At 42.8% G+C, this 22306-nt stretch overlaps 2 protein-coding genes across 6 annotated transcripts in view; both read right to left on the bottom strand.

Moving 5' to 3' along the window:
* Positions 1-5261, bottom strand: part of MTHFD1L (methylenetetrahydrofolate dehydrogenase (NADP+ dependent) 1 like) — a 187194-nt gene extending 181933 nt beyond the window's left edge. Inside the window, exon 1 of one of the 2 annotated variants that reach the window (XM_049116173.1) lies at positions 4810-5261. In XM_049116173.1, coding sequence (XP_048972130.1) covers positions 4810-5045 — 236 coding nt within the window. In that variant the 5' untranslated portion in view covers positions 5046-5261. The remainder of the gene's footprint in view (positions 1-4809) is intronic. The other variant, XM_025422549.3, reaches the window with a different exon arrangement.
* A 10844-nt stretch (positions 5262-16105) lies between these two features.
* The window catches only part of PLEKHG1 (pleckstrin homology and RhoGEF domain containing G1), a 224422-nt gene continuing 218221 nt past the window's right edge, over positions 16106-22306 (bottom strand). For all 4 annotated transcript variants that reach the window (XM_025422548.3, XM_035706881.2, XM_025422547.3 and 1 more), the window contains one exon: positions 16106-19645. In XM_025422548.3, coding sequence (XP_025278333.3) covers positions 18582-19645 — 1064 coding nt within the window. In that variant the 3' untranslated portion in view covers positions 16106-18581. The remainder of the gene's footprint in view (positions 19646-22306) is intronic.

Below are 22306 nucleotides of genomic sequence, written 5' to 3'. Positions count from 1 at the left end.
GCCCTGGTTACACCACCAGCGATTCCACTGGCATGCTGGTCTCCCTTTGGCTGTGAAATAATGTGTTCACTGGGCATATGGCTGCTGGAATAATGACCTAATTTCTCAGCCTCCTTTACAGCTAGCTATGGCCAGATGCCAGAGTCAGAGTCAGCAGCTGGTAACTATTTAAAACTACTAATTTAAGTAAACCCCTGAGTGAAGAGCCACTTTATTAATTTCAAAGGCAAAAGAGGTAGCAGTGCACATGTAAAGTTAAAATTGCCAAAATGGTGTCTTCCAAAGACTGCCATCAGTATTCTGAGAAATAGCCCGGGCTGAAAGCACCACAGAGCAGTTTAATAAACCCACAGCACCGGTAATTTACTGGATACATTCAATATAATAGTAACAATAGTACTAATAAAACTGATGATGGCTTGTATTATTGGGTACTTCCTATGAATACTTCTAGCATTTTCCTCTTTCACAGAATTTGGAGTGTGAGCAACACATGGCCACCTGGCTAGAGAGCACATTTCCCCATTTCACCTGTAGCTTGATGGGGTCATGTCACTAACTGGTGGTCAACAAGGTTGGGAGCACTGGCCAGAAGAAAGCAAGGAATGTGCGGCAAAGGGAAAGATACACCAGCACCCCGGTTCCCTTTCCATCTTGCTGGCTGGGAGACAGGAGCAGCTGCCTTTTATCCAGATCTGGACCAGTGAGCAAATATCAGAGTCATCATCCTACCTTCCCTGTCTACCTTCCTCTGGCCAGGATGGTCCATATCACTTGGGGGTATCTTTATTAAAGCAGACTAGCCTGTTTCCAGCTTATGCAGAGCCGGATCTGGGAGCTCTAACCTTATTTGCTGTGTGACATCCAATCAAAGACATACTATTGTTTCACAAACCACTAAGAAAGAAAACCAAGCTGTCAGTTAAACTACGGTATGACCTTTTCTTAACATAGTATTTTGTAAGTATTAAAAGAACTTTTGGGCAGCCCTAGTGGCCCAGCGGTTTAGCGCCGCCTTGGGCCCAGGGTGTGATCCTGGAGACCCTGGATCAAGTCCACATCAGGCTCCCTGTGTGGAACTTGCTTTTCCCTCTGCCTGTGTCTCTGCCTCTCTGTCTGTGTCTGTCATGAATAAATAGATAAAATCTTAAAAAATAAATAAATAAAATAAAAAATAAAACAACTTTTAAGACTTAGACATAGATTTTTTTTTTGTTTGCCATAAAACCACTCATAGGGGCATAAAAAGTAAAACTGCAATATTCTTAAAACTTGTTCACATTCAGAATATGACTCTTCTGAGATTCCCCCCCCCCCCAGCATTTAAGTAATCTCTACATCCAACATGGGGCCTCAAACTCATGACCCCAAGATCAAGAGTCACAGGCTTCTTGGACTGAGCCAGCCAGCCACCCCCTAAGTGCTTTTTTGATTTGAGTCCTTGGCAGCACTTTCTTTTTTGTTCTCCCACACAAGACTACCCCCTGTGCCATCAAGGGTGTTCCTGATACTGTATTTTTTGAAAAACCTTATCACTTTTTTCCCCTGGGGTTCTCATTAAATTCCTGACACCCATTCTGCAAGTTTTAATGCTAGGGCTTTCTTGATTCTACCAGTTATCAATGGACAGTTGTCAGACAACCAGAAATCATCTTATTTCCTAAAACAGCCCTTCCATAATTTGTTCATGGAAATACTGGGGGTTCCTGGGGAAATGAGTGGTCACTGTGCTTTTCAGGGAGCTTATTCGATAACTTTTCTGGCATATGTCTATGAAATACATTTTAAACCTTACATAGATTCCTGGATCTCTATTTCTATGTGACTTTATTAATTTTTTAAAAGATTTTATTTATTATTCATGACAGACACAGAGAGACAGAGAGAGAGGCAGAGACACAGGCAGAGGGAGAAGCAGGCTCCATGCAGGGAGCCCAACGTGGGACTCGATCCCAGGTCTCCAAGATCATACTCTGGGCTGAAGACGGCACCAAACCGCTGGGCCATCCGGGCTGCCCCCTATGTGACTTTAGTTAGGCCCACCTTCTCCTCTTTCCTCCAAGCCCTTAGAGAATCTCCTGGAAGAAAGTTCTGTTAGATGATGCACATAGGTCAATTAAGCTACAGCAATAGGCACGGCCCATAATGACAAATAAGCAATGACTGTTATGTGGCCAACAGCGATTATCAGACACAATTGATTGAAAGACCAGTTTTGGAGATATTAAGAATACACCTCTTAGGATCAGCAGAGTATATTGATGTCCATAACAACTTTTGAAGTAGGTGATGATGGTTCCCATTTTGTATATGAACACAGACCAAACAAACAGCTTGCCCCAATTCTCACATCTAATAAGTACTGGAGTCATACAGCAAAGCAAAGTACCTATCCCTGAACCATAATCCTATGAAACAGTAATTCATTGTACAACACTTTCTCCTTTTAGTTAGAACAGGAGCGCCAGCAAACTATGGCACATCAGGTTACGAACAGCTTTTGAATTTTCAAATAGTTAGAAAAATCAAAATAATATATTATTTTGTAGCATGTGAATATCATATGAAATTCAAATGTCAGTATCCATAAATACAATGGACTTTCATTAATTAAAAAAATTTATGAAAATCTGTTTTTTCTCACATAAAAGTACCTACCTAATAGCTTCTACTTTGCCTTTTGGCCTGCAAAACCTGAGCTATTTACCATCTAGTCCTTGACAGAATTGCCAACCCCTGGCTTAAAATGCTCTAAAAATAAAAAAACAATAGCCATTATTTGTGGAGGTATTGATATGACAGTTCCTGGATTATGCATCTTATAGGTGTTCTCTCTTGACTTCCTTTCTATAACCCTCTAAGGAACACTACCATTCCCCTACTGTGGTGCAGGAATTGAGACTAGCGTCCAGTACCAGTAGGATCATGACCATTCTGCTTATCTCTAAGTCAGGCAGTGAAAAGAATGATTACAAATAGAATCCACAAATGAACCCATATTTTTTATTGTTGTTGGTAATGAACCCAAATCTTGAGTGAAGCATTCACCCATCATGTCACAGGCATTCACCCTACACATGGCACTCTTCCCATTAGGAAGGATCTAGCAGTGAACAAGACACAAAGCCTGTGACCCAAAAGAGCTTTCATTCCAGGTGGGGAAGACAGACAATAAATAAACAAGAAAGAGCTACCCAGAAAATAAAAGGGTGATGAGGTGAGGTTTCTGACGCCCATACTGTCTTCAAACCCTAATCTAAGGTGAGCTCAGCTGTACACTGGTGAAATTCTAATGACTCCTACATTCAGACAGACAAGATAAACTAAGCAAAAGGCTCCTAAGAGTCATCGGCCACATCCTAAAGGGCTTTGGAATCAAAGGAGGTAAGGGCAATTACCTTTACAAGGAGGAATAGAAGGGGGGCATCTGGGTGGCTCGGTGGTTAAGTATCTGCCTTCAGCTCAGGTCGTGATCCCTGGGTCCTGGGATCAAGTCCCACATCAGGTTCCCACAGGGAGCCTGCTTCTCCCTTTGCCTATGTCTCTGCCTCTCTGTGTCTCTCGTGAATAAATAAAATCTTTTTTTTTTTAAAAGATTGATTGATTGATTGATTTATGACACAGAGAGAGAGGCAGAGACATAGGCAGAGGGAGAAGCAGGCTCCATGCAGGAAGCCGGACGTGGGACTCCATCCCGGGACCCCAGGATCGCGCCCTGGGCCAAAGGCAGGTGCTAAACCGCTGAGCCACCCAGGGATCCCCAAATAAAATCTTTAAAACAAACAAAACAAAAACCAAGGATGGATAGAAGGAAAAAGGAAGGGGATGTGAACGGATGGAGGACAGGGTAGTCAGTGACAGGGCCACCTGGAACCGGGGATGCTCGTTGCGGGTGGGGAGGCAGGCAAGGGCTTTGCCGCCGCCTGCAGGTTGGTCCTGAGCGCTCCACGTACAGGTCTAGGCCCCCAGTGAAGCCACTTCTCCAGGAAGGGTCACTCAAGGCTCTTTCTCCCCTCCCTCCCGCTGCCGGGCAGGGAGGGCTCCAGACGGGAGGGGGAGGGCGGGGGGGAAGGGGAAGCGGGACGGGGAGGAGGAGGATGGAGAGGGAGGGGAGGGGGCAGGGCGGGGGAAGGGGAAGCGGGACGCGGAGGAGGAGGATGGAGAGGGAGGGGGAGGGGGCAGGGCGGGGGGAGGGGAGGGGGCGGGGCGGAGCGCCCGCGGGGACGCAGCGGGGAGCGGGGCAAGGCCCGGCCCGGGGCTCCCACGGCGCACCTCTGGGTGGGGGAGGACGGAGCTGCGCTGGGGGCTCCCTGGGCGCCGTGGGGTTCCGCGTTAACACGCCCAGAAAACGATTATGTAACTCGAGAAAGCGCGCCTTCCGGCCCGCAGGAGGCTGCGGCGGGCGGGAGGGGCGGGCGGGGCCGAGCTTCGCCCCCGAGGAGGCCAGCGCTCCGGGCCCCCGGCCGCCCCTCGGCCCCGCCCCGCGCGCCCTCCGCCTCCCTCCGCCTCCCTCCGCCTCCCTCCACCTCCCTCCCGCCTCCCGCCCCCTTCCCGCCGCGCAGCCCGGCGCCGTTGCATCAGAGCCGGCGGCGGCGGCGCACGTGGAGCGGGGCCCGCGGGCTGGGGCGCGGCGGGGGGGATGCCCGCGCGGCCCCGGCCCCGGCCCCGGCCCCGGCCCCCGCCCTCCCGGCCGCCCGCGCCCCTGGCAAGTTGGCACCAAGCACTCGCGAGCCCGCGCCCGGCGAACCCCCCGCGGGGGCCCGAGCGCCCCGCCGAGCCCCGTCGCCCCGGCCGCCGCCCCCCGCTCACCTGACGATCGAGCCCCGCACCGGAGGCGCCCGGCTGCCCTGGCCGCGGCTGCTCCCGACCTGGGCGTCCCGCAGCCGCCGCTGCCCGAGCAGGCCTTCCCCGCCGCCGCAGCCGCCGCCGCCGCCGCCGCTGGCGCGAGCCGGGGCCGGGGCCGGGGCCGGGGGGCGGAGCGGCGGGCCCGGGGGCCGCCCGGGACGGCGGAGCCCGCGCAGCAGGAGCGGCAGGCGCGCGCTCATGGCGGGGCGCGGGAGGGCCCGGCGGCGGCGAGGGCGAGGGCGAGGGCGAGGGCGAGGGCGAGCGCGGCGGCGAGGGCGAGCGCGGCAGGTCCCCCTCCGCGGCCGGGGATGCGGCGGCGGCGGCGGCGGCGGGCGGCAGAAAGGACCGGGCTCGTCCTCCGGCGCGGCAGGAGCCCCTAGGGGGCACTGCACCTGGAGGCCGTGACGTGAGAGGGCGGGGGCCTGCGGACGCGGGGCTGGTCCTGGGGGCCCAGTCACCCGAGGCGGGCTGGCGCGCGCTGGCCTGGGCGCTCCTGGAAATTGGACTGGAGAGAAAGATCGGGGGCGGATGGAGGGGGCAGGCGGGGGGGCCGGCCCCGCCCTGGGCTAGGACGTCCTCCCTCGGCGCGGGATGCTCCTCAGCCCTGCCCCAGGTGGGCCCCCGCCCTGGAGGCCGCCGGGCTCGGCCTCGGGCTCGGCCTCGGAGAACCCGGGCTTGGATTTACTAGGCTGGGGGTGCTCTAGCAGTGAAGAAGTCCATCGGAGAAGGACAAACGTTATATGGTCTCATTCATTTGGGGAATATAAAAAATAGTGAAAGGGAATAAAGGGGAAAGGAGAGGAAATGAGTGGGGAATATCAGAGAGGGGGACAGCACATGACAGGCTCCTAACTCTGGGAAAGGAACAAGGGGAGGTGGGCCGGGGGTGGGGGTCACTGGGTGACGGGCACTGAGGGGGCACTGGACGGGATGAGCAGTGGGTGTTATGCTATATGTTGGCAAATTGAACTCCAATAAAATATATACCACAAAAAAAAAAAAAAAACCAATAGTGAAGAATGTGTGGGTCTTGGAGTTCGCAGGCCCATTTGTAGCCTTGGGCAAATTAATCTCTGTGAACCTCAACTGCCTTCACAGTTAAAACGAGATATCGATACTTTGTAATCTTCTCAGGACTATAATTCCCAAGTAGAGTGGGAATAAAACTAGTGCAAACTACAAACACTGTTTTTGCAGTTGCTAAGCCCTGTACAAGGTGCTGGGGTGACATCTCATTTAATCCTGACAAATGTACAGATCTTTCTGGAGTCATGATGGGGTGACCTGATAAACTGATCTTCAATCGAAACTAGGTAAATTGAAAATGCATTGAATACACCTAACCCTAGCATCATAGATTAGCCTAGACTACCTTAAACACTTACTGTAGCCTATAGTTGGGCTAAATCATCTCCCACAAGGCCCATTTTACAATAAAGTGTTGAATAGCTCATGTAATTTATTGAATGCTGTAGTGGAAGTGGAAAAAAGAATGGTTATATGGGTACTGATTGGTTGTCAGTATGTAGGTTGTTTACCCTTGTGACCACACGGCTAACTGGGAGACTCCTCTGGCTACCACTGCTCCAGAATCAGGAGAGTATACTGCTATATATTGACACCACAGTAAAAGAGCAAAATCCTGTTGAAGTCCGGTTTCTGCTGCATCCTTATTGCTTTCACAACATTGTAAAGTAGAAAAATTTTAAGTTGAACAGTCGTAAGCCAGAGACTGTGTAATGTGTTGAGTGTCGTCCTTTCAACCTGGGGGTAATAAGTCCAGAGAGGTCACTTGTTTCATTGACAGAGCTAGAGTCCAATAATCATGTTCTTAGTCTTATACTGTTATCTGCATTTTTCATTCAAGGATGATTGCTTCATGTGACACATTTTGACTTTGTAGGATAGAGAGATAGCTAACATTCTACATCCCTGTGAGGTAGGTATTACTACCATTTTACATAAGAGGAAACAAAATCACAGAAGTTATACCTTGCACAAGCATATAAATGTTGGAAAGGAGACTTGAGTGGTCATTCACCTGCTGCCAGAGATGATCTTAGGCAAGTCATAAAACCCCTTGGAGGCTTGCCTCCAATTATAAATTCATGACCATTCACTTACCAGACATTTGTTGGACAGTAGTGAACACTGACCACTGGTAACCAAGATGAAAATCACCCAGTCCATAGGGAGGATATAGGAAATCTCTGCATCTTCCTCCTAATTTTGCTGTGAATCTAAAACTGTTCTAAAAAATAAATTCTTAAAAAAAAAAAAAAAGCCAGTCTCTGCCCTCAAGAAGTTTCAACAGTAACTCTGCCCCAGTAGTGACAATTCGCTACTCCACCTGATGATTGCTGACAATAGTGACATTTAAAATCACAGTGGAGACCACAAATTGTATGATCCTAATTATAGGAAATGTCCAGAATAAGCAAATCTGTAGACACAGAAAATACATTAGTGGTTGCTTACAGCTCAGAATAGGGGGAATGGGGAAATGATAAATAAGGGGTACAGTTGATGAAAATATTCTAAAATTAATAATGGTACTGGTTGCACAAATTCATGAATATTCTGAAAATTGTTGAATTGTACACTTTAGTGGGTGAATTGTATGGTATGTGAATTCCACTGCAGTAAAGCTGTTACCAAAAAAAAAAAAAAAGGTTTATGAAATAAGGTGTGTCACAAGTGCTGGTGTTTAACTGTTCTGGAAGAGAATCAGAGACAACACCCAAGGATCTGATGCTTGAGCTGTTGTTTTTTTTTTAAGATTTTATTTATTTATTCATGAGAGGCACACACAGAGAGAGGCAGAGACATAGTCAGAGGGAGAAGCAGGCTCCATGCAGGGAGCCCGATGTGGGACTCAATCCCGGGGTGGAAGGCAGATGCTCAACCGCTGAGCCACCCAGGTGTCACCTGAGTGGTCTTTAAATCCATATATACTATTTGTTTATAAGCTACGGAAGAACATAAAGTAAAAAATAAAACCACTCCTAACACTATCACCGAAATGTAACTATTAATTTTGATCTCTTTATTTGAAATTATTTTATAAAATTGCAACCATACTATATATACATCTCTTCTTCACTTGCTATATATCTCTTTTAATGATGTTGGAAAGGAAAACATTTGAAAAAATGGTTGTATATTATAATCTATTTTGTAGGTAGACCATAATTTATTTTACTTCTCTCTGTTGCTGGTTGTGTTATTTCCAATTTTCGATGTGACAGTGCTGCTGTGAATATTTTTTCATTCATTGGTCAATAGCTCTGTAATGAGATCCTTCTGTGTGCTGGAGGAGGAAAGGGAAGAAGGATGACGGGAGGCTACTGACCTCTCAGTCACCTTTTGCTGAAGCAGTTTTCAGAAAACTCAGAACTAGTAATTGTTAAACTGAAAAAAAAACCAAAAAAACAAAAAACAAAAACAGTGCAGAGAAGTGATGACAAACAACACAACATCCTCAGGTAAAAAAGCAACCCTCCTGATCATACTTAACTGCAAGGAAAGTACTGCATTTTTATGATTTCCATGGTTCCACATGGCATAGTAATTTCCAAAGGACTTCTCAACATTTAAATAAATAACCTGTATGGATTAAAAATTTGAATAGAAAAGATTAAGTTAAAAAGATCACACCTTAGTCAACTAATGAGAAGCCACAAAACTTACTTGTTAATTGGAAATACCTAATACTGAAATGACTCAGACTATATATATGTGCTTCAAAGCCATTTTGGATAAAGCACCTCTGGAGACTGTTCCCAGTCATCAGCAGAAGCCCATGGCCATCCACACCTCTAAGGTGATGCTCTACATCTTTAATAGATGATACATTCAAGTGTAATAATGTCCTGTACCTAGAGGCATGTTTTTTTAACTGAACTAATATTATACTTTTTAATCTTAAACAATTTTAGGTGAAAATAAATTGCTATTTTTAACATTAAGGTAATAAAACATTTTTTGAATCAGAGAATCATGAGTTATAATAAATGCTATTAAAGTTGTTAGATCTCCCACTCTGCTTTGGCTGTGAAATAGTGGAACAAAATGAGGGTGGAACATTGTGTACATGACATGTAGGACAAGTTAATGGCACATGTTTGCTTTTTAATAGTTGATGCTTAATTAAAATATATGAGGATTGTGACCTTAGCATGTAATTTTTAAAAATTTCTTTGAGGGCAGCCTCAAAGAAACCGCTGGTGGCTCAGCGGTTTAGCTCCACCTTTGGCCCGAGGCATGATCCTGGAGTCCCGGGATCGAGTTCCACATGGGGCTTCCTGCATGGAACCTGCTTCTCCCTCTGCCTGCCTCTGTCTCTCTCTCTCTCTCATTCTTTGTGTCTCTCATGAATAAACAAATAAAATCCTTAAAAAAATTTTTCTTTGAAAGGTCCAGGACAACAAATGGCTGTGCTGATCAAGCCAGTTAAAATATTTGACTTGACCTCTTTGAATCCTGATGTGGATGATGTGGAGGCCTTGTCTTCTGTTCACTTTCACTCCCTCACGGGCCTGGCCCTGAAGTCAGTACAGCCTGAGTCCCAGATGCTCACATTCCAGAAGAAAGGGGGTTCTTGCACACTCATATTACACATTTGCCAGACAGAAGAATAGGAAAGAGAAAAAGATTTATGAAAATAAATTGAGGATCCTTCATATTCCCAGGTTTGTTTCATGAGGACAATTATCTCCTTTTGACAGATATGTCTAGATTCATTTACCCAAAAATCAAATATATATTAGTCTGCTTAGCAAAGGCCAACCACACTAAAAGGGTTCCATTATGTTGAGGCCTTTAAAAATTCACTCACTAATACTCTTCCACTAGTGGATGGAGATCATTCGGTGCACTTTGAGATAACATTTGGACACAAGCCAAAGAAATTTCATTTTCAGCATAAGGAATATGTATTTGAAATTAAAATAATATTCCTACATATATAGCAGGAGAGTGCATTAGCTCTATAGCAGGCTCTATGCTGGGCATGTAGTCAAGGAATCAACTGTGAACAAGACAAGCACAGCTCTGGTCTCACTGAGTTTATTTTGTACAACTATACAGTAGAACACAGGCATATGAATGGAAAGTTAGAAGCATGATAGTTCAGAGCTTTTAAGAGTACTGCAAAGAGGAATCTTCCTAGACCTGGAGAGTCATAAAAAGCTTCCTGAAGGAGATGATGCCCAAAGGCAATACTTAAAGATGACTTAAGAGTGGAGCTAAGAAAAGGATGGTGCTGGAAACAAATGTTCTGAGTAGAAGGAACCGTGTGAGCCACAGTCTGGAATGAGAGAGTGCTGACTCCACCTCTCCAATCAGAGATGTTGGACTGTTGGAAAAGGAACAGCCTCTCTGTAAGGCAGCCTTTGGAGGAACAGCATCCTGAAGGAAGAGGTAAATGTTAGTTTGAAAAAAGAAATGAATTAGGGCACCTGGATGGCTCAGTGGTTGAGCATCTGCTTTCAGCTCAGAGTGAGATCCTAGAGCTCTGGGATCAAGTCCCACATCTGGCTTCCCTCTGGGAGACTGCTTCCCCCTCTACAAGTGTCTCTGCCTCTCTCTGTGTGTCTTTCATTAATAAATATATAAAATTGTAAAAAAAAAATGAATGAATTAAAGGGACTATTTAATTTAAAAGATGAGGATGTAGAAGAGTTTAAGCAATGGAATGGAAGGACACAAGGAAAAGATAGGGGAAGAATAGCAGCAAGGGAGAGGTGGTTGAGGAAAAAGCAAGACAGTAGTGTGATCAAGGAAAGATGGTGAGAGGGGCATACGTCCTGGGACGTGAGCCAGGATATCAGTGAAATGGAGCACGGGGATTTGGGTAGTCCAAATGCCAAAGAGACAAACCCATAAATACCAGGAAGGTTAAAAGTGTAGTGAGGACACTTGGACTTTTCAAGGATCAGGACAGAATGCACTTCCATCCATCCTTGTATGGATGAGGAGACTTTGGTCTCACAGGAGGGACCACCTGAATCTTGAATGGTTTGCTTGGACTTAGAGAAGCTCTGAATCTAATGCAGCTCATCGAAAGCTCCTGAGGAGTGGCCCACACCAACGCTGACCTGCAAAATCCACATCATTATCAACCAGCTCTGCAGGTGAGGCAAGGCTTGGAGATACTTGATCCCCTTATCTTTAACTGCAGCTGATGCTTTTCTTTGAATAAATTCCTAGATGTATAATTTCTGAGTCAAAGATGAATTTTTGGTATTATTGATCCAAGGTTCATTTATGAAAAGTTCATACCAACTTATATTCTCATTGGGTTAGAGTGACCATCCTTCTGTATCCTTAAGGATATTGGATCACTAAAAAAATTTATATGTCACAGAACTGCATCATGTTTCTGAGACAACTCTATCGCTTTTTTTTTTTTTTTTAACTCTATCGCTTTTATTTTGCATTTCTTCTTGCATTATCTTAGTCTTATCCTAGGCTGTAACTGCAAGGACATTTGTATAGCAAACAGCCTTGGAAGATATAGTATCTCCCTCCGGGGCAGAGGGGAGATATGTTTATTGTCTAGAGAGTAAAGATAATGGCTCCCTTCAGGTGCAAAGATGAGAAAGATTTGCTACTAGCCGTTTATGACTGCGGATTCCTAAATTCAGGATTCCCCAGCTGTGTCCAGTATGCACCTGGGCTACTCTGCACACATGGGTTTGGAGGAACAAGGGGAACCAATGCAAATGTGAATGAAGCTCATGCCTGCTGTGCTGGGAGAAATAATGTCCTTTATCTTTGACAGACGAGTCTCATATCTTCTGCCAGCAATCCACGAGTCTGATGCAGCCTAACTTTTAGCTTGCAAGTTGAGTAACATTCCAGCCCCTACACAGTTCTGGATAGTAATATTTTTTTTTCACAGTAATTTCTGAGCTGAGTTGTTGACCATGCAGGCTTTCTCCTGCCTGGATTTCAGGGAAGGACGATGCAGGCAAAGGGAGTAGTGCCTATAAAGACAGAGACAGGTTTTGGAGGGCTTGGTAGAGGATTTGATTCTGTTTTTTGTGTAGAAATTTTATGCTGGCTAAGACCAGGGGAATAGAGGTGAATGAGTCCGGATGTGATAAAGATGGTGGCAAAACAGCCAGGTTGTAAGCTGTTGTAGCAGGTCAAGAACAAAGGTACAAACCAGAGAAGGAGTTCAGAGGAATAAAGGAATATTAGATTGGGGAAAGTGACAATTCAGGTGATGTCCCATGGGGAAAAAATCTCTTTGCACTCAGGAGGGAAGTCTAAGCTAGAGTTGGTGTTTTAGGAAACAGTGTGAACCAAAGTTTAAGCCTTAGGTGAGTTCATAAAATCAGACAAGAATGGGATGGAGAACATTTAATCTCACAAACTTGAGACTTATGGAGGCCAGGCAGGTGACATACACTAGTGAAGTGAACCACATGTAAAATTTCCCCCAAAAGAAGCAATAGGTACAGCAGACTTTTCTAGGACGTGTTTTAAGAGCCTTTACTTTCTGTCCAAAACATCTGCATGCAAGTGCTCCATGGTTGCTTTAAATCTGATGAAGTCGGGATCCCTGGGTGGCGCAGCGGTTTGGTGCCTGCCTTTGGCCCAGGGCACGATCCTGGAGACCCGGGATCGAATCCCATGTTGGGCTCCCGGTGCATGGAGCCTGCTTCTCCCTCTGCCTGTGTCTCTGCCTCTCTCTCTTTCTCTCTCTCTGTGTGTGACTATCATAAATAAATAAATATTAAAAAAAAAATAAATAAATCTGATGAAGTCTATAATGGAGAGCAAAGGAACAGCCTCCCCAAAGGTTAAAGCAAATCACCACGTTTTAGCATGATTTTTGCCCTTAGAATCCCTCAGATCTCGCAGAGTTGCCTCACAGAGTCCAGGCTAAACAGGCCAGACTTTTTTTTTTTTCTTTTAATGAAACTGGGAATTGGGATTTTTATGTTAAAACTGTTTAAAAATGTGCAAGCCAGGTTCAGCTTCTGGGGCAAGGTCTGGTCGTGAATGATTATATGAGGACCACATGGAGAGCCATACTTTGCCATTCAAACAATAGGACATTTGGGAGCTTGTATTTGCCCCACAGAGCAGATAATTTGCTCACGTTCCAAGCCCTGTTCTTTTACATTCAGCTGAATAAACACAGTTTTAGAACTAATGAAGTAGAACTGCTTGCAGCTTTTTTTCCCCCTATTGTGTGATGCATCCTGTCTAAGCCATTGTCAGGAAAATCAAGCTTTATTGTTTTTCATAAAGTGGATTTTGCTCATGGGCATGCACCACCATTGTAAATTGGGCATGTTTATCTCTGGCATCAGAACATCACAGCTTTTGGGCCCTCCCCTCTACCTCACCGGACTTCAACCTTACAGCTGCACTTTTGGTTGTTCTATGTTGTCCTAACATCCTCAAAACCAGTTATTGGGAAAGGTGTTTTGGCTAAATGGAATTTCAGAGAGGGGCCTGACCACCTGACTCTACATTACCATGTAGATTCTTAGTCTGAAAGAAATCTGGAAATCTCTCAGAGTAAATATCCCTGGAATTCTAGCAGCTTTTCTCTGACCCACCCAACAGAAACTCCAAGTAAGGATGTTGGATTTTTCTTTAAGATTTATTTTTTTGAGAGAGAGCAAGAGCAAGCGTGAATGGGAGGAGCAGAGGGAGAGGGAGAAGCAGACTCCCTCGCTGAGCAGGGAGCCCAAAGCAGACTCGGTTCCAGGACCCTGAGATCATTGATCTGAGCCAAGGCAGACACTTAACCAACTGAGCCACCCAAGCACCTCAAGATGTTGGATTTCTGAGGGTGGCTGCTGTGAATTTTACTATTGGAATGTAGTCCCTGTTGTTCTTCCCTCCTTCATGTCTCTGATTTGAATGTTTTTCTCATGTTTTGTGTTCAAACAAGTTTTTGACTATTCAATCATTAAATATGGAACACTATAAATAAATAGTCAGGCATGCTGCAGAGCTAGTAAAAATACTTCCATCTCAAGGGGTCAAATGAATCACATGCTAAATTTTAGAATATTCTTCCAAAAAGAAATTTATGGTCTCCTATAAAAGAGTTGTTTTCAGGGGCACCCAGGTGGCTCAGTAGTTTGAGCAGCCAACTTTTTTTTTTTTTTCCAACTTTTTTTTCTTAGAGCATTTAGTTTTTTGTTATGAAACCATAATTGTCTTCTGATTGACTTACTTCACTCAGCATAATACCCTCCAGTTCCATCCATGTTGAAGCAAATGGTGGGTGTATGTCCTTTCTGATGGCTGAGTAATATTCCATTGTATATATAGAGCACATCTTCTCTATCCATTCATCTTTCGACAGACACCGAGACTCCTTCCACAGTTTGGCTATTGGGGACATTGCTGCTATAAACATTGGGGTGAAAAAAAACATTGGGGTGCAGGTGTCTCAGTCTTTCACTATATCTGTATCTTTGGGGTAATCCCCAGCAGTGCAATTGCTGGGTCGTAGGGCAGTTCTATTTTTAACTCTCTGAGGAACCGCCACAGTTTTCCGAGTGGCTGTACCAGTTCACATTCCCACCAACAGTGCAAGAGGGTTCCCCTTTCTCCACATCCTCTCCAACATCTGTTGTTTTCTGTCTTGTTGATTTTTGCCATTCTCACTGGTGTGAGGTGGTATCTCATTGTGGATGTGATTTGTATTTCCTTGATGTTGAGCAGCCAACTCTTGATTTAGGCTCAGGTCATGAACTCAGGGTCCTTGTATCAAGCCCCTCATTGGGCTCCATGCTCAGAGGGGAGTTGGCTTGAGGATTCTCTCAGTCTCCCTCTGCCTCCCATCTGCCTCACCCTCATTCTCTCAAACAAATGTTAAAAAAAAAAAAAAGGTTTTTTCAAATGCACTACCCCTATTCTGAAATTTATTAATTTATGATCATATGCAACAATATTTTGCATTTATTAACCTTTTTAATGCAGCATAATTCCACATTATCTTGATGTTTCATGGTCTAGATCACTCATAAGGAAAGAAAAATGTGAGAAGCTAAATGTGAGGAAATGATAATGTTTCCATGTTTTTTTAAAAACCAAAATCATTGAAAAAGCATGCCTAAGAAAGCTCCAGGTCTTACCCACAGAACAAGGTTTAAGTTAAAGACATATGTAAATTAACAAAAAGTTTGAAGCAGTTTCTTTTTAGTGCAATCCCTTTCTGGCTGATACAATTGAGCACAATTACCACTGCCTTGATAGTGGAAGTTATGTAATGTAGAGAGGATGGGAGAGTGTTTTGTTTTAAGATTTATTTATTATTTGAGGAGGAGGGGCAGAGCCGGATGGGCTCCATCTCATGACCCCAAGTATCATGACCTGAGCCGAAATCAAGTGTCTGATGCTGAACCAACAGAGCACAAGGATGGGAAAGCTCTTATTAACATTTGCACTTCAAACTAGAGATTAAAAAACATTCTTTTTAACAAAAGAAAACAAAAATGTTAATATTCATATTTAACAGCTGTGTTTATAGTTCATTACAAGCCTGATTTTTAAGATTTTTCTGCTTTTCCCTAAGGATTTATGAATGGAATTTACACAGGACATTGTTTACTTCTCTAAATTGACCTTTCATGACTTACAGAAAACCCCATCTACTTTCAACCTCAAGACAGAAAAATAAGTCAGATGGATCCTCAATGTGAAGTTTAGAAATTCTCTACTTTAACACTCTCAAGAAAAATTTAAAAGTTATTTTCCTCTGTATAAAGAAGTTAGGAAAAAAAAAAAAAAAGAAGTTAGGTAACATTTTCGTTATGTTGAGGTAGGTTATTATACTTGTATTTGGAAGTAGAATTGCTTAAGAAATGGTCTGTAATTACCAATTTGCAGTAACATGCTTCTGTTCTATATACAATTTTTGTCAAAAAAATTTGGAACAGTGTTATACTCAAAAAAAATCCCACATTAATTTGTGCCCCCAAAGCTTTGTTTTAATTCAATAATGAAATAGTTTAAAAGATGTCTTCTGTTACTACCAAAAGTGTATATATATATATATAATCTAGTGATTGATCTAATTTAGCCACCGATCAAGAAAACATTTACCATTATTTTAAAAGTGATCCAAACATACAGAAAATGTTCTGTCACTGAAATGTGGTATATTGTCATTAACCCTGAGCCACTGTCTGCATGGCTTGCAAGACAAGACAAAATATTAGAACTAAATTTGTTTGGAAAAACCTTGACCTACCTAGAATAAACATACCAATTCACACTATAATTTACTTTCACTTTACAAACTTTATTAAATAATGAGCATTACTAACTTTCATTATCTTATATACAATATTTAAACTATCTTTTCCTAGATGCATTTTTTTTTTGCACAAAGAGTAGGTGAAAAGTGAACTTTAAAAAAAAATTGAACCTTCAGTACAGAGACCTAATAAGAACTTGACATACTTTTAAGTACATATAACTTTTCCCCCAATTATATACAATCTTAACCCACCTCCAAAAGAAACTATCTTAAACAAAAGCATTTAACTGGTAACATTGAGGAAAAATACAAACATGATTATACATATACACACAGCTCTCAAAATCTGCATCCTGGCTGACAGAAGTGATCTATAAAGATTTGTCCTAGAACCTAAAGACAATCACATAGACATTTTATACAGCAAGACATCCCCCTTCGTGCGGCAGGGTGTATTCCTATAGGCAACATCAAAGTCATGCAATGAGACACTGGTGTGAAGAATTAATTTCCAAGAGCAAGACACCACAGTAATATGGACAATATAGAATTGGGGGTCACACAAACTAAAAAAGCAAAAATAGGAAATTGCTTTCTTAGGACAAGAAGAATCAGTAACTGTTTGAAAAACCACTTAGGGATACCTCTAGCAAGTCTAAGAATATACTTTCCTACAGGGCTTGTCTTTTCTGATACTCTCACTATTAAAGACTTGTGTCAAGTTTAAAGAAAGGCAGTGAAAGCAGGAATGTTTCTAGAACCATGCCATTCAACATGGACTTGGTTTTATAAGCTACAAGAAGAAAGAATAGTATAGAGAAGCAAGAAAGTTGGGTTATTTTTTGTTACTTAAAAGGAAAAATGAATGCCACAGGTACCTGTTTGTAAAATAAGGATGGTTACATCTGATGTTTCATGGTTAAAAGAGGAACAGGACTTACAAAGAGGAAGAGAATTATGGTTGGATGTCACCAATTGAAATCGGTATCACTGCTTGCCTTCAAATGAAAGCCCAGGTCCCCTTTGCTACACATACATAAATGAAAATTGAGCCCATCGGGGAAGGGGTTCCAGAATGTAAAAATGCTTGAAAGGAGAATACAACATTTGTGTTTGAGAAAACATTCTTGTTGCATCGACTGGAGTCTTCCAGAAAATAGAACATTTTTATAAAATAGCAACAGATCCGCCTTCACCTTTCTCTTTCACTTCTTTTATTTTGCTTTTTACGCACAAGATCTTGTTTTCGTTTTTCTGTTTCCTTCCATAAAGCCTTAGATTAGTACATGATTATCACAATGGACCATTAGTTGAAGACCACAATTACATCAAAGACGGTATTAGTCAGAGCTTAGTAGGCAAAGATTCTTGTCTTTTATGTGCCTCAAAACAATTAGAAAAGGCCCCCATGTTATGCGGACTTCGGAAAATAAATTTCATTGCAGCCAGTGAAATCCTCAAGGTTGGGATCAGGTCATTTGGCTGAGGTACAAATCTCAGGAAAGTACACATGAAAAACTGCTCTGGAAAGGCTGGCCTGAAAGTGTTTTATGTTGGCTCATGTTTTACTGTGTGTTGATCAGAGATATGCACAAAAAATAGCCCGAAGGGTTCCTATTTCCACCCCTGCCTTCAACTGCAATATGAGGAGATCATCAAGTTGTTCCCCATCCTTTCTAACAGGTTAGTCAATTTGCATTTTCTTGTTGGGAAGTTTCCTTTGAGCACCTGAGGGAATTATGTTACTCCAGCAATCAAAAATCAACACGATAAGCAGCATATTCTCCAGAACGTATCCAGGAATACAGGCAAGGATATATGCTTACAGAAAATATTGGTCTTGCTCCCTTCTAATGTCCAATAGCTACCCAATTTCTGCCATAGAGTGAACAGACGTAGGGGTAAGTGATGCAGAGTGAGACGAGCATGTATACTTCCATTCGGGATCTCTAGCTTAAGCTACTCTAGGGTCTTGTTTCCAATGTAACCAAAATGCCAGGCATAATAAGCATGATCCTTGAAATAGTTTTAGTTTCTCTTCCTTTTTAAAACATGTGGAAAAGTCTCCTTGCTGCCTTTGGGTCCTAGAATAAAACCACTCGTGGCTTCTGGATGATAGGAGAGGACTCTTGCATTTCTTAGACTCTGGGCACTATTGTCAGGATACGGGAGCAGATATCATGGCCATGATGTTAAAAACAAAACAAAACAAAACAAAACAAAAAACAAAGGCTAAAAATATTCAAGTAAGATTGACTTACATGAAGCATGAAGACAGTCAGCATCAGGAACACACTGTTAGATGCTGACACTGGCTCTACAGTACGGTCCCGGCTGGAGTGTCAGCCGTTTCAAAAAGTTGTGCTGTAAAAGAAAGCAGGGTTTACACTTCTGGTTGTTACAAAATTGTTTTAATCTGGTACATAGAAAACACCTGTCAGTATCTGTCATGTAGGAGCATAATGCGACGGTAACTCGGTGGCTTCTGCCAAGAACCTCAGGCAAAGCTGCTTGAACTGAGACACTGAAATTTTTCCCTCAGCGACTGGACAATATTTTGCTGGTTGGGAGACGGGCCCCTCCAGAGATAGTCGTTCAGTTTGTCCGAATCGCTGTACGATGCCAGGTAGGGTGAAATCCCAAGCTTGTCACTTATCGGCTTTTTTGGAGTGCATGGACTATTCAAAGAGTAAGGGGTGCTGTTGGTGCAGGGGTCCTCCGAAAAGTCAGCTTCTGCAATCCTTGGGTCAGATTTCTTCCTCCGACCATGGGATGGCTCTACTTCTGACTCGTCTTCTTCAGATCTTATTTCCACATAGTCGTCTTCGTCTCCTTCAGTCTCTTTGAAATTGGAAAAATAGTTCTGTGTGGCTATTTGGGCATTTAAGGGTACATTTCTATTGACTACCAGAACCTTCTGTGAGTCTCGGAGCGTGAGATCTGAGTGTTTTTCAGGGCCCTGCTGACACGGGTCAGCCATAGCTGGCAGCAAATCCTGGTGACTCTCACACCTCGAACTTTTGTGGATAGACAGTGGCTGTTTCTTTCCCATTTCACCAGGGTAGCTGATGGAGTCCACCGACTTGTTTATCAAGATTGAAGAAGAGGACTGAGACCTGCTATAAGGCTGAGATTTCGCACTGATGCTTTTCCGACCCAACGAATTGTAGAGGTGGCCCTGATACGAGTTATCTTTGTTGGGCTGGCTGACTATCACACTGTGTCTCTGCAAGGAGCACAGCAGAGGGTCAGAGGTTTGAAGAGAAGGCACAGAGCAAGCTGTGGACAGCTGTCTTGGAATGCTTTTTGTACTGATCTCTAAAGTAGGATGTTTTGACTTCAAGTCTTGCTCTGGCCGGGGACAGAAATCCACTAACTCTCCATTACTATAGGTTGAATGCAAAAGCCAATCCTCACTGCTAAGTTGGGCCTGGGAAGATGATGTAGATCTGAGGTTGGAGGGCTCTTGAGGGCTGGCCCAGCCATCCTTCTGAGTCTTACAAGGAGTCTCTCTGAACACAATCTGGTCATACAGCTGGGAATACTCAGCGATCCTGGCACCTGGAAGGCAAATATGGAAACAATAAACATACGTGGGATGATTTCTACATGCAAATATTAAAGAAATAAAAATCTAACACTTTAACAAACATTTTGAAAAATTTAAATACACAGGACCTTTAAGTTTGAAGATGAGTCATTAATCATTGAATACTAAGCAACACGAACTAATAAAATAATCCATAGTTTAATAAAAAATAAAAATGTAAAAAGAATGTCACCTAAAGGTTCATTTAAATTGATCTAACTCTGGATTATTTTATTTTAGGTCTGCAAATGTTTGCTATTTGTAATGAAAGTTTCTAGTGTTCTTTACAAGCATGAAATAGTGTCAATGCTAAAAAACAAAACAAAACAAAAACAAAACAGGCATTGTAAAAACAAGAAGGTCAGCACTTAAACCGTGGTCAATGAAAAATAAGTAGTCATTAAAAGGAAGATGATACAATCTACCATGCAGTGGCTACCTTTGGGTTTTCATTAGCCTTGACTGCTCTCAGACAAGGACTCCCAGAAGAGTCCTCTCCTGGTGGCTGTTCCTGTATTTCTTGTTTCTGGGCAGCAGTCTCCTGCCACTGTCTGGGAAACCAGTGTCTACAGGAGGGCCTCCTTTCCAGGATTTCAAAACCATGTGTATTGACTGACCCGCATCTTCTTTCCCATCACCAAGAAGCCATTCACTAAAGTCTATGCTCCTAAGATATTGAGAATGAGTCATCTGTGCATATAATTGATAATGTAATACCCTCTAGTATTTGTCCAGAACAGGATTTGGCTTTTACTCCATGAAAGCTATTGCCACTTCACATTCAGCTATGAGGCCATTCTCCTCTCTGCTCCACTTCTTAATACAGACATTTCTAAAGATGTTAACAGAACCGAACCGTGCTATGGATAGAATACTCTCTTGGGGCAGGAATGATTTCAGAGACAGAGCCCAAAGATGTCAATTTCAAGAGCTACTGCACCGCCCCCCCCACCCCAATCAACCCAATCCAGGTACCCATGAGACTGCCCTAGAATCAAAGAATTCCATGCATCCGATAAATTGCCCACACCACATCTACACAGTCTCTACAAAAGGAGCTATCCCATATATGATGGCCAGCAAGTGACATTACATTTCCTTCTTCTTTAAGCTATTAATATTTTTAGTAGCCCGTTGTTAGCAAATTATTCCTTGAATTTAAACAAAATATTTAGTTGAGTTTCTGCCATTTCTTTAAACTCTTTTATTAGAACAGAAGATATTGGCTGTTATTCTGGGTGCCTTTAACTGCAACCTTCTCAAATTGTTTGCCTCCCAAATCTCCCAAATTGGAGTAAATCATCTGTTTACGTTTTCATAGATCCCATAATCAGATCCTCCAGGTTTTTAAGCCCAAATTCCTTGGAATAACAGAGAATCTTAGTTTAGAATTCCTAGTAACAAAAACTTGAGCTATTATTCCTTAAGTGGTAAAGACTTTTAATACCAATTAAATTTGGCAACCCCTTAAGAGATTGAAAGTTTCTGTGAACACCAAAGTGCCTATGTTAGCCATTCTGAAATCTATAATATTTAATTAACTTTATAGTTAATAGCCCAAACAATGGCAGCTAGACCTTGAGACAGTCGCTGGTAATTAGTGGCACCTGATTGTCAAATGATTCTGCCCAAACCATTCTCCTCTATGCTGTGGCCCTGAATATGATCCCAAAGCTAAGTCAGGAAGGCCCTAACCTTCATAAAGTCCCAAAGATGACAATTTTGGAGAATACAATGAGAGCTAATGAAAACATCTGGTTAACCTATTTGAGTACCAATGTTTAACCATAAAGTTGTGTAAGAACAATTAGCTTTTGACTTTAGAACACGATAGGCCAGATGACCTGAAACCAAGATAACCACAGTGTTTTTCATGCCTCTTTCTTCCTTAATCACACTCTTCTTCTTCTTCTTCCTTTGCTTAATCAAATCTTATTTATAGCTAAAGACCCTCTATAAGCCCTACCCCTTCCATGAATCATTTTCTAACCCATTTCTCTCCTCTGAAATCTTATATTCTTAGTGTGGGCCATATTATTTAGCTATACGCTACACAAATGCATGGACATGCATGTACACACACACATAATCTTGTGTTGCTAGTTGTTTTACATGGGCTAGTTTATCATTTTAGCTAGTCCATGAGCACTTAATCTTGGAGAACAATCCTTGCAGAGCACCAAGCATAATTCTAGATACAAATTGGTCTCAAGAACTACATAATTATTCAAACAATTTTTGGACTGCATTTTATTTTAAGCCTAGGGTTAAAAATGGATGTGCTTTCCCTAAGACCATACCACAGAGAGTGGATGGGCAGCCTAGAAAATCTGGGGCATAGTAGAGGAAAAAAAAAAAAAAAAAAAGAGGCAGGAATATAGTCTTTGACCAAAATGTTTCCTATAGATAACTCAAAATGGGCACAGTTTATCTTTGGATAATAAAAAGTTGACCATTTATAAATTTGGAATAAAAAGTATCACATGAATAGACCAATATACTATACCTTTCTAAGTTTTAGGGATTTGTGTTTTGTCTGTCTCAGCTGGCACTCTAAGAGAGCCTGTAATTTGTTCAATGGCAATGTAAATAAAAGAATGCTTCCAAAACAACATCTGTCATTAAACAGATTT

Source organism: Canis lupus, chromosome 1, assembly GCF_003254725.2.
Source record: "Canis lupus dingo isolate Sandy chromosome 1, ASM325472v2, whole genome shotgun sequence".
Lineage (NCBI taxonomy): Eukaryota > Metazoa > Chordata > Mammalia > Carnivora > Canidae > Canis > Canis lupus.
The sequence above is the reverse complement of the archived record's forward strand: the minus strand, read 5'-3'. Positions and strand labels throughout refer to the sequence as shown.